A 12325-nucleotide genomic window follows, 5' to 3' on the forward strand; every position below is an offset into this window, starting at 1 on the left:
GTGATACAGGGGAGACCCGCACTGCGACAAAGAGGAAGGATAAGCAGTCTCACCATTGGCTAGGTAACTATATTCTTTTTTTCTTGCTCATAGGTGCACAAGTTAAGAATTACGGGTTCCAAATATTAGAAAACTTATGACCTGAATAATGAATACGTGAATTCATATGATAAACTGGAAAAGTCTGGGCAAAAGTGTATTGAGCCCCTCTTCCTTTGTTGTATTTCTTAATAAGCTCATGAAATACTACTCTTGAGTATGTTGTCCTGTAAATTTGAGACCCAAACGGACCGTGACAGCCATTCTTATAGAAAATTCTTGGTTACCCAAACGTTTCAGAAATCTTTTTAGGAAGATATGACATAAATATCCTTCTACAAGAATCAAGCATTTAAGTGATGCATTACTTACTTCAGGGTCCAGTTTGAGATGGAGCCATTCATCTAGCTTCAGTAGTGCCAAATTAGCAGTTGTTTTGTCCTCCATCTCACTATCACTGTTATCATTAGATATCCCATCTCCTGAATTAAATATATAAGGTGCATTAACTTTTCTATATTATTTCCACTTACATACAAAAAACTGAACACTACTGGATTACCAGAAATAAACCCGCTTCGCTTCTAAATTTTATTTTAAAATGTAAGCATTTGTTAAATCACTTTTTATTTTCTGCAAATACACCCCAGTGAAAAGCCTTTGTTTCACTTAGCAGATGTCAAATACCCAGACCTGCTGTGGGCCCTGCTATGTAAGCAGTTGTATTGATGTGATCTGACTCACTCATGTACCTCCATCACCATCAACCGACCATTATCAAACTTTTGCCTGAAGCTGTTTGCAAAACCACACATTAATCTATGCTTTATTTCCCTGTAAACCAGCAGATATAAAAGCCCATTAAGAAAAAAAAAAAAAGTGTATATATATATATGGCTATTAAGTAGGATTCTAATTTTATTAAGTTCAATTCAATCAGCATAAACACTATTTTAAAGGTAACAGCTTAAGACCAAGACAGGAAAGCTTCAAAAATAACACGGACTCTTTCATTCAAACTGGTATTTCTAGAGAACTGGCAACAGAATAGATTATTTTTGCTTCTATTCATACAGCACTCCATTTAAATTAATAAAAAAGAAATTTCTATATACTCCCTATTACTTCTAATTAGTAGTATAGCTAATTGTCATCTATCAGTAGAAAATAATCTTTAAAATGCATGTTTCAGCTGTAATGAATATGAGTACTTGCCATATTGATAGTTTCTAAATTATTATTCAGTTTGAATAATCTGGTTCAAAGTATCAAATAAACTCATCTGTACACAAAATATACATACTACACTTTTCAGCATTAGTACTGTCATTAGACATTTTGTTTGCACTTTTTAATTCATTACAAACTATACTGTAGTTTCTGAGACTTCAGAACTATGTAAGTGTAGTTTACGGATATGAATCTATAAGGATTCACAAAACTGAGACATTGATTACAGAGCCTATAAACTACTACGAACAGCTACAGGAACTATAGTTTTGTTGTTTTAAGGATTAGCCAATATATGTGTTAAATATTCTTGAAAAATATGCCTTCAGTATCACATACAAGCATATACCAATGGAAACGCTGAAAATCCAAACCCCACCATACCTCGAAAGGATGAAGGTTCCTGCAAAGCATTACTTGGTAACCTAGCTGGTCCACAGAAAAGTGCCATAGTGACAGGTGTTACAACAGAACAGCATCTGATATTTGCTATTCTGTGAGCTCTCGTCATTTCATCATATATAAGCCAGTCTGTAGGGAGTGCCTGAACAGCTGCAGCTTGCCCATTTGCTGGGGGAATCTGTTCAAGAGCAAATAAGACTAGGCTATATTACCCTCTATTTGTAATTAAAATAAATTTTAACATATTTCTTACTTTATATATGTAGAAATAAATACATAAATATTTATATATACATAAACTTATACACACAAATAAAAAAGCAAGAGAAAATTCAACCAGACTCACAAATTACCCTACCACCTTGAAACAAAATATTCTGCTTTAAAAATAATCTAAGAAAAATCTGTTTCAGAGCAGAACTTCTTCCTGCTACTATAAGGAGGGATTTTTTTTACACCTTTAAAACAGTTCCTTAACTAGTTTTTTTTTTACCATTTTGTCTCATTCCATCTAGAAGAAAGACTAAATGAAATGTTTTGATGAGATAATATTGGAAAAATAAACCAACTACAATTCTCTATTTTATCAACTGCCAGGAAAAATATTCTCTAGACATGTCATGTTTAATGCACATGCTGCTTTTAAAGTACTGACAACTATGAAGAGACACTTCAAAAACATTTGACAGAGTATAGTGGTCTTTTTTGTGAACTATGAATTCAAAGCAATTTTACCTTTTTATACTGAGGTTGACTAAGAACAGAGGTAGGATGAAATCGCACTTTCTTCTCCTTCGGTCCAGTCAAAACCAGGCTTTCTCTGTCTACATGTACTAGATTGGGATACATCCCAGCCACTAAGGCAGCTTTAACTACAGCCCAGTTCTCAGAGTTAGTATTAACATCTCTAATATCAGCTCCTCCTCTGGCTCTAACAAAACCTGAAGAAAGAAGAGGACAAAAATGTGTTATATTTGTCTGTATTTAGAGATCTATTTTTTTGCTTCTCAAAAGGAATTTGGAAAAAAAGAAGTGAAATCAATTTGTTGCATGTTTTCTACTACTGACAACCTTAACAGCACCAAGAAGAAATCATTTATACTGAAATCATTCTTGATAAGGTGTTTTATACTAACATAGAATAGAATTACTTTTTACAGTACAAAGACATTTCCTATGGAAATAATTTATTAGAATGTAAAAATCCAAGGAAATATATCTCACAGTGAAAGCCAGTGGCATGTGAAACAATGAGGGTGCTTTCAGTTAGATCAGCTGCTCCCCAGCCACACTTCCTCACTCTAGCATCTGCACCATGCTCAGCATGAATGCGTACTGGTCTGTTTCAAATTAAGGAAGGAAAATTACATCAGTGAACACTATTCTTGTTACAACTTGTATACACTTGTCCTAGGCATATGCTTGACTACAAAACTTTGTCAAAATTTTTTCTGAGCTATTTACCTGAGGCTCTAAGCTGGCCAAGCAACTGTGTTCTCATTCCTATGACGATTTCCATCGTGGCTTGAGACAGAAAGTTCTTTTCACAGAAGGCTCTCTCCCAGCCATCACTGCGTGCCTTCTGCCATGCCTGTAAAGAATATTTTTTTACGTTTGCTGATTAATTTGATTAGCTAAAATAAAAAAATGCATTTTTTTAAAAAAATTACATTTACGTCAATAAAATGAAGGCAAAAACCATTCTGAAAGAAAGGAAATGTACCAAACCAGGTTGTTTTTTTTCCTGGTTAAGTACTAGATTCTCTTTACCCATTCCCGAAATTAACATAATTATCATTATGTGAAGTTATTATAAAATCATTATTTTACGTTATCAGTGTAGCAGGATACAAAGTTGCAACACTCAGAATTTAAACAGCTTTGAAATTATAAAGAAAAAATCTGACTGAAAGTGTTCCCTCACAAATTTATGACTCCAACGTACAGCAAAACCACTAGGCAAAAATAAAATTTCTTCTCTAAGGACTTAATCATAGTCTATCATTCTACATACAACTTGATTAATACATATTTACTTTGATATGGGATCTATTGTGATTAGTACTCTTTCTGAAGATGAAATAATACCTGGAAAGCCCTGAGAAGCGCCATATGGTCACTAAACGTTCCTGCAGTAAAACGTTTTCTACACAGCATGGCTGCCCGCTTTTGAGAGGCCAGTGCAGGCAGGACAAAAGGGTCTCGATATGCAAGAGTGCAAGCAATAGTAAGAATAGGATCCAGGCACTTCAAAACAACAGCACACAACACCATTTTACCAAGGTGTGGCTCTACTGGTAATTCAGTGAGATGATAACCAAGTTCAGTAAGATCTTCCCAAGGGTCCATGGCATCTATTGTCTGTTAAAAAAAAAAAAAAAGGAAGGGTAAAGTCGATAAAATTAATTTACAATAAAGGTAGAAAGGACGTGAACACTGGACATTCACTAGACTTGTTCCCAAACACTAAGAAAGCAAATCAAACTCTTAAGAGTTCGAGATGAGATTTTTAAGCGCTCTCTTCCCTAAACATGGAAAAATACTTACACACACACAGAATGAAGACAGACAATACGCAGAAACTCAAAGAATCCTTAAGTAACTAAACAACGGTCTCAGCATGAACAAAACTCAGTATGTTGCCACACAACAAATACAGAATCAAATACACTTTGCACGTAAATATATTCCTTTGCTGACCTTAAGCATTTGCACAGCATTTCTCACAATTAAAGCTGGTGGAGGATCGGGAGCTTTCATAAGAAAGTCGACAATTGAACAGTTAATTGGAGCCAGAAGTTTTGTGTGTAAACAAAGCTCCTGCAAGTAAAAAAATAGATTGTGAAGATGGGGAGGGGGAAACATCATTTTTTTGGAGTAATAGTATGGTTTGATAATAATACATTCTTTAGAAGTTATAATTTCTAACTGAATGTGCACCTGAAGTGGCATTCTTAGAAGTTCTGGAGTCTGAAATTCCAACATATTCTGAAATCGGAGCCTGCTGAAGAGACGAAAACAGACTCCCGGCTGACAGCGCCCTGCCCTTGAAAATAAAACATAGGAAATAGATGTTGAAAATTAGAATTTCTGTTAAAAATAAAATTAAAAAATAAGAATAAAAAAAACCAACACAAACTTAGAATGGAAATGTAGAAGCAGGTCTACAAAAAAGATAACTTTGTCATTAAGTGTTAAGTAGCACACATGAGGGGAAAGTTTTCCAGTACATGGATTATTTTTTATAGTATGGAAATTTGTTACTGTAATTTCACCCCAACATTGAAAGATCTGGAGAAACAAAAATAAGGCCTATCTAAAAATAAGGTGATGTGGGTTTTTTGCTAACCTAAGATCAATCCAAATCTCAACTGTCCTTTGCTGTACGGAATATAAGTCATAAACTTCATTTCTTCCTCTTCACATCCCCCAAACAGTTGGAAGTTACTCTGGGAGCAGAAGGTAGAATGAAGACCCAACAACTTGTGAGTGAGGCGACAGAAACGGCAAATGCTCACATTCACACTCAAATTCCTGCAGGTTAACGCCAATATCATACCACCAAACATAGGCATTTGTTGCTACACATCCTCTTAGACCTCACCCAGTGTTGGGAAGTGTATGATAAAGGCCTGTTAAGTCATGAATAGTTTAGAGAAGATGAATAAGGAATCACTGCTCAATGTCTTGTCTAATATAGGGATGAAGGGGCATCAACTAAAAGCTAGCAATAGGCAGCCCTTTGTCCACAGATAAGTTTTGAAACACCTTATTGGACACTGTGGCTGTTGGTGCTACACGGGAGAAAGAGGAAGGAGAAGTTCATGGGGGGAAACTATTGAGTGTCACTTTTCCACAACTTGGGAAATTACTCCAACTAAATACATGCTTTTCTGCAGAAAATTAGCATTGGCCATTGTCCAACATGATCCTGGACTAGGCTAGTAACATTACACAGTGCAGCTGCTATTACGTTGCGTACTTTATCCCTAACACACAGGACAGTGGATATTTGCAAAATAAAATTCAGTACAAAGCATTTATTACCTGCCTTTTCTCTGGATAGCACTGGCTTTTGAAATCCACACCATTTTTAGCATTGTAACACAACTTAGTGCATCAAAAGACTTCTATAAAAGCAAAGCAAGGAACATAAAAACAAGACTGAATAGGGTACATGAAATAAAAGTTACTAATGATTCAGATCAAAAGAAGCTCTCTAAAAAAATTAATAATAAGCACCAGCAGCTTCTGGCACAAAGGTATGTTCTAAAGTACTTAGTTGCAAGTAGATTTATGCTACATCCTTCAGAATATCTTTATGCTACACAGTTTTCTAAATTCAGAAAGTTTTCCAAGTCAATAGGTAGTTTTAAGTCACTAAAAGACATGGATTGTGTTTTGTGGTATCACAAACCAAGCAAAAATATGTTATTATGTGCAATAAAGTTTCCCTCTTTTCCTCACTTGGAAATTATGTCCTTGTTTTCCTATATTTGATGCAAAATTACACAAAAATTGTATCACCAACAGAGCTTCAGAAATTTGGTTGTATGAATCTCCTAGGAAATCCAATTTTATTTTCTAAGCTAGACCCTTAAACTGCCTCATTATCTCACTTTTCTTGAGCAACTACTTAGCAAATGGGCAGTAAACACATCAAAAACAATGCTTAAAAACTTAATGGATTAGACTTGGTCTAGATACAATAGTAAGACAAAGGGAACTCCCAGGGTTCTCTAAGTCTCAGGAAGATGGCGGTCTAAACTGATGGACTTGTTTTAAAAATAAAACAGAAATACTAAATTTAAAAAAAAAAGATACAGATATATGAATATATCAACCTGCTATAGCTTTTTTATAGGGTTTTTAAACAGATAGCTATTTACAGTATTTGCCATAAAACAAATGGACATCAAAACTTCTCAGTGAGTTTTGTTGCTTGACATGCACTAGCTCTCCGCCTACTATAAAAAAAATTAGTTCCCCAAAATTTATGTATTATGTGGTTTAAAATAACACTAGGAAGTTTAATTCCCAAGGAAAGTTTAAGCCAATCGTACCTCTTTCATTTTGCCTGAGTCAATAACAAACACAACATCATTGACTGTTATGCTGGTTTCTGCAATATTAGTAGAAAGAATCTGCAATTAAAACAAAAAACAAACAAAATAAAACCAAACACAACTACAGTAACCGTAAAAGCAAAGACAAAACAGATCAATATAGTATCTGGAGAAGTCCCCTGATACTTGCTATTTTGCGGACGCCAGGAGGTGGACTTTTAAGCACCCTCTTCTGATCCAAAGTCTGCATATTTGAATGAAGCATGAAAACCTGGTATCTAATGCAAGACAAGAAGCACTTTTTAAGGATCTTTAAAAGAAACAATAAAAACTCTAGACAATCGTAGAAACTAGAGGTTTTACCTGTGAGCACTATCAGCAAATCTCTTGTCATCAAAAAGAATGCGGTCCCTCAGGCTAACTATCTCATCATATCCAGGAAGAAATATTAAAATAGCTCCTAAAAAAGAAGTTGTTTTGCAGAGTTAAACAGAAAATTCAGTTCAAATACATGTCAGTACTGTCTACACTTATCACTCAGAAGTTTTTTACCTATTTGGTACTACTGAAAGAAGCTGAATCCACAGCAATTTATTGGCAGTGTGTGTATATACCTACCAGCTTCACAACTATGACAGATGTTATAAAGTAAGTGCATAATCAGGTCCAGATCCACTTTTTCGTCATCAAAACTGTGATGGTAAGCTTTCAACAGTTCTCTGTCCTCTGCACTAAGGTCACTATCGCTTGTTTGGACCAGGGAACTTTCATCCAGATTTCCAGATTCCACTGAAGCACTAAAATATACAAATACACAGGCCAGAGTCAAGGTTGTTTGCTTTGGATTTGCATTCAGCCATCAAATCAAATGTAGATCAAGACCAACAAGACTACTCATCTCTAATTTTAATTTTAAAGTGTAGCAGAACAGCATCTCCACAATATTACTACTGTCCACTGATGTGTTAACTCAGAAAAGCATGCAACTTCAATTTTTAGTGTTAACTTCAATTTTATTATACTTTCTTGAAACACAACCATAAGCAAATGTGACAGAACCTGACATATAAAGACATCAGTTGTTTATCTGTTCAAAGAAAAATATTAAAAAGAAATGTGTTTTCAAAAAACTTCCCCATAACAACAGTTAAGCAGGTACTACACTAACAGAAACTATACCAAGAGAAATTACAAAATGGGCCTCCACAAAATTGTAACTAAACTATAATAACTAAAAGTTAATCAAAAAACAATTCTTGAATGGCCTAGTGCACATGTTACTCATATAATGTTTCTTTAATATGACTGTCATGTATCAACAATATACAGATAAAAACACACAGTAGGTTTGTTTCTGAAATTGAAGTGATACATGGTATAGAATCAGCATCTCCTCTGCATATTTATATAGAATAGAACAGAGTAGAACAGAATAGACTATTTCAGTTGGAAGCGACCTACAATGACCATCTAGTTTGTTACTATGATCACAACCTGCCTAGATATACAATCATGGTAGTAATATCCAAATCAAGATGACAAACACTAATAATATAGAAGTCGTCCTACATCACTTGAACTATATTTCTCCTAAGAGTTGTGCAAAACTAATCACTATGATACTGAATACAAACGTTTTCTTAAATAACTGTGTTTTTGAAATATTCCTATTCTCAAATAAATCTTGCTATTTAGGTCAGATTTTAAAGCATAAAAAGCTAAAAACTGTTCTAATTAAAATAAGGCAAAACATAAAATCCCCTTCACCATCTTATACAACTCTTTCGGCAAAGCAGTTATCGCTTACCTGTAGGACTCCAACAGGTCAACAACCTCTGTCTGTCCAAAGCGCTTAGCCCAGTCCAAAGCCATCCTGAAAGAATTGCATAAAAATCTTTATTGATTTCTCACTTCAAGAGATACATGTGAATAGCATGTTATGTGAGGCGACTACTGACACCGCACTTTTCTATCAATTTCTGCATTATTGTTTAATCAGTGCCGCTATTGCTGGATCTGCAACTTCCCATTTTAAAGTGTATGAACAGGTATCATAGTTACATGATTTTTAGATAACTGCAATTCTTCAGCAAGAAAGACTCTTAGTTTTACACAGAAGCACATGCAAACATGCGGAAGGAAATAAGGAAGAATAATGTGCCACTCCTTCAAAAAACCACACACCAACGTGCAGAGATAAGCATGTCTTTTTGCAGTACCCTTTACTAGCTCCTTCAAATCACCCTGAGAAGTCACACCATTTTTCTCCAAAATATGTGAAACATTGGGCTTTTTGATGTCTTCCGGGAAGTTCCCCTCTTCACAATGCAGCTCACTCTGTCTTCCTTTTAAACTGCATTCTTTCCTACGTTTTTCAAGTGGTAGTACTAAACATCAGACCTCTGGAACCCTAATTCTTACCTTTCCTTATTACAATTATTTATTATAGTTGCCTGTTTGTATGAAGACACAACTCATGGCCACAAAAATCTGAATTTTTATAGATTCACAAATATTTTTACACAATACAACATATTTACAGATATAACACAGCAAAGATCTTCGCACCTGTAACACACTTTTAAAATTCAATATAGGTTACTCTCTTAAAATAAGAAGCGCCAAAAATTTTGGGTCTAATTCAATTAACCCAGTGAGAAAGATTCCAATTTTTCTTCTACACAGTGTTAAATGAGGCTCATTGAAACCAAGAATGTGTATCTCATATTTGAGACTGCTTAATCAAGAACTCAATTTAGAATTGACAGAAACAATGTGATGAACAGATGTTAGAAATTGTTTAGACTGCCAAAACCTATTAGGGCTAACAGTTGTCTGATAAGTTAGTAAATTAGTTTAGATCTTACAAAATTTCTTTCTCATTCTTATATTGACAAATAAATCTATCTTTCAGTTTATTTGTGTGTTTTTACCAGCCATTGGATGATTTGCAGTGGATACTTGCTCCCATACTGATCAGTTGTTCCACTTGACTCAGAAATCCTCTCCCTGAAGCAACCATTAGTGCAGTCACACTGGTTTCACTGTGCCTATAATCAACTGAGAAGAAAAAAAAAAAAAAATCAGCAAAACCAATACAAACATTGTTATTTTTCATGTAAATGACTTTCAAAACCCAGCCCAAAGAGAATTTGTTTCTTCTCTTAATACCACCAGTCAGTTCATGTGAATTTAACAGTATTTTAGAAGCATATTATAACATGTCAATACTTCAGAAAAAGTACAACAAATACCTACAAAACTCATTAATTATGCTAACCCTGTTAATTTTTTCAATAGGCATCAGAATTCGAAGGTAACAATTGGAAATAAAGTAGCCACAGAAATTCAAGTCATTTTGTGGTTGTTTTTCCTTATGTAGTAAGACGAAAAACTTACCACTGACGTTTTCAGTTAAAATGAGATGGAACACCTGAGCAAAGGAATCAACATCTTTATGCAACCAGATGTCAGAAAGACAAGAATCCATTTCTTTTATTAGCCATGGTTCAAGGCAATTTGCATCTTTTTCAGTCTGAAAAGAAAAAACAGTATTGAAAGATTAATCTCTTCAAAAAGTTGCCTTTATTCTCATATATTAGACACGAAGAATTTGAAGTTAGTTTTCCTAGTAACAATCAGAAATACAGCATTCAGGTATCAGTTAAAGCGTTTATTGTAACATACGAATGTACTAGCCATTTGATCTAAACAAAAGTTATGTACAACCATCAAAACTGAAAACTGTACTTTAGCTAAAGTAGTCCATGCTAACAACAACAAAATGTTTTAAAATATGTTGATATCCTTCTAGAAACTCTACAGGAGTAATACCTTTAGAAAACAGTTTTTAAATGGGTAGTAATAATATAACGCAGATTTAAACATCTCTTCCAACAAAAGGAAAAACTTACCAGTTGATTAAATAATGTGTCACCACCATCATCCAACAGATTATCCTCTTCAGTTGTACTTGGGACAGATCTTTCTCTCTGAGATTCCAGTTTGCTACTATTTTCTTGAGCAGAACACCACTCAGTAAGAGTGCTTTGCTGTTTCTCTTCTATAATACATAACAGTATTTCCAAAACCAGTTTTACAGTCGTCTTAGTTATCCATTGTTTTCCGTTACAAAAAATAGTTCCATCAAATCACAAAGTTTTATCTATTCAATCTCTTTTATTTAATCTAGAATGCTGTTACCAGCCCGATACAAACTCCATGATTAAGGGCACCCAAAGGGCAGCATTGCAAACATCTGCTATAAGAACCAGGTAAAAAATACCATTTGGGTGCTTAAGCCCCGTAAATCTCCAGTATTCCAACTTACTGCATTCAAATGAGCTTCTTAAGTATTTTTTTACACAATTCTCAGTCCAGATCTTTATCCAGAAGTGAAATACCAAAGAGAAGTGATATAGCTCCTGCACGTAACCACTAATTTTTGCATACAAGTAGAAGACACCAGCATCTTAACTGAACTTTTCTATCCAGTGATCAGAGCTGAGCACCATGATAAACATACAGTTATGACTATATGTTATAGCTTTGGATTTTGCCTTTTTTTTTTTTTTTAAATACACATTAGGATCATTACTTTCAGTTGCCAGGAAAACTTCTCAAATAATATATCTACTCAGTCCACTGAAAAATAACTATATTTAGTTCAAGGGTGTTAACCCTTCTGGGCTATATATATTAAATATATCCACGTCTGATGAATGCAGTGAAAAATGTTATTAAGGAACCACTTCTGTGCAAGATGTACAAAATCCTGCCCTCCTTAATGGCTGCACTTTAATTTACATCCAAAAGTCAGCATATAGTATCTTCTGCTTCTGTATTTCTTCTGTGGGCAAAGCCCCCAGTTATATGCAATTCTATTCCATAATAACTAGGAAAAATATAATCTTTATCAACTGAAGGCAAAAAGAATGCAATCATTAAAAGAAAGTGAAATTATTTTTTTTGAAGTTACATAATCTACCTCAATAATGTAAACACTGAGAGCTTAAAGATACTTGCTGTCATCTAATCATGTCTCATTTCATATTCTGACTTCGGAATTTTAACAGAGAATCATCCTATTTAGTTGTTCAATCAATCAATGAGAGTCATAGCCAACCCTAACAATTAAGAAGTCCACCAACCTCTCTGTTTCTCTTTTTTGTACTTTACCATCTCTTTGTTTGTATACCCAGTGCTTCGTAAAATGTCCTCCAAAAACATCTCTTTAACTTCAAAAGGTCTTCCTTGTACTGAAAGTATAAATAATTCATAAAATATTAGATATTCCCTAGCTTCACTCATAATCTTAATTTTTAAAAATTTTGTAGACACAAAAAGTGAGTTAAAAATTATTAGGGCCTGATTTAAGGAATCACTAGTTTCCTTGAAAAATCTTGTAAAAGTAACTTCACTGGAGTTTACTTTCTTAAGATTACTGGGCCGCAAAATAAAACAACATTTCAAAAGGGAATGACAGCTTGTTTCTCATTAACCTCTTCAATTCTACAGAAGTGTTACAGCAAGAGATGCACATGACTGACAGTTATTCATTGCAATTTTATCAAAATGAGAAAAAGAAA

At 34.3% G+C, this 12325-nt stretch overlaps 1 protein-coding gene across 4 annotated transcripts in view; it reads right to left on the minus strand.

Annotated features, from left to right (window-relative positions):
* The window catches only part of YTHDC2 (YTH N6-methyladenosine RNA binding protein C2), a 33602-nt gene that overhangs the window by 9724 nt on the left and 11553 nt on the right, over positions 1 to 12325 (minus strand). For all 4 annotated transcript variants that reach the window (XM_063319884.1, XM_063319887.1, XM_063319886.1 and 1 more), the window contains 17 exons: positions 11888 to 11995; positions 10652 to 10800; positions 10137 to 10272; positions 9671 to 9797; positions 8545 to 8610; positions 7356 to 7534; positions 7101 to 7197; positions 6928 to 7015; positions 6735 to 6815; positions 5719 to 5801; positions 4612 to 4717; positions 4372 to 4491; positions 3760 to 4032; positions 3136 to 3262; positions 2407 to 2612; positions 1654 to 1849; positions 412 to 521 (listed from right to left, as the gene is read on the minus strand). In XM_063319884.1, coding sequence (XP_063175954.1) covers positions 412 to 521; positions 1654 to 1849; positions 2407 to 2612; positions 3136 to 3262; positions 3760 to 4032; positions 4372 to 4491; positions 4612 to 4717; positions 5719 to 5801; positions 6735 to 6815; positions 6928 to 7015; positions 7101 to 7197; positions 7356 to 7534; positions 8545 to 8610; positions 9671 to 9797; positions 10137 to 10272; positions 10652 to 10800; positions 11888 to 11995 — 2252 coding nt within the window. The remainder of the gene's footprint in view (positions 1 to 411; positions 522 to 1653; positions 1850 to 2406; positions 2613 to 3135; positions 3263 to 3759; positions 4033 to 4371; positions 4492 to 4611; positions 4718 to 5718; positions 5802 to 6734; positions 6816 to 6927; positions 7016 to 7100; positions 7198 to 7355; positions 7535 to 8544; positions 8611 to 9670; positions 9798 to 10136; positions 10273 to 10651; positions 10801 to 11887; positions 11996 to 12325) is intronic.

This window comes from Chroicocephalus ridibundus, chromosome Z (assembly GCF_963924245.1).
Source record: "Chroicocephalus ridibundus chromosome Z, bChrRid1.1, whole genome shotgun sequence".
NCBI lineage: Eukaryota > Metazoa > Chordata > Aves > Charadriiformes > Laridae > Chroicocephalus > Chroicocephalus ridibundus.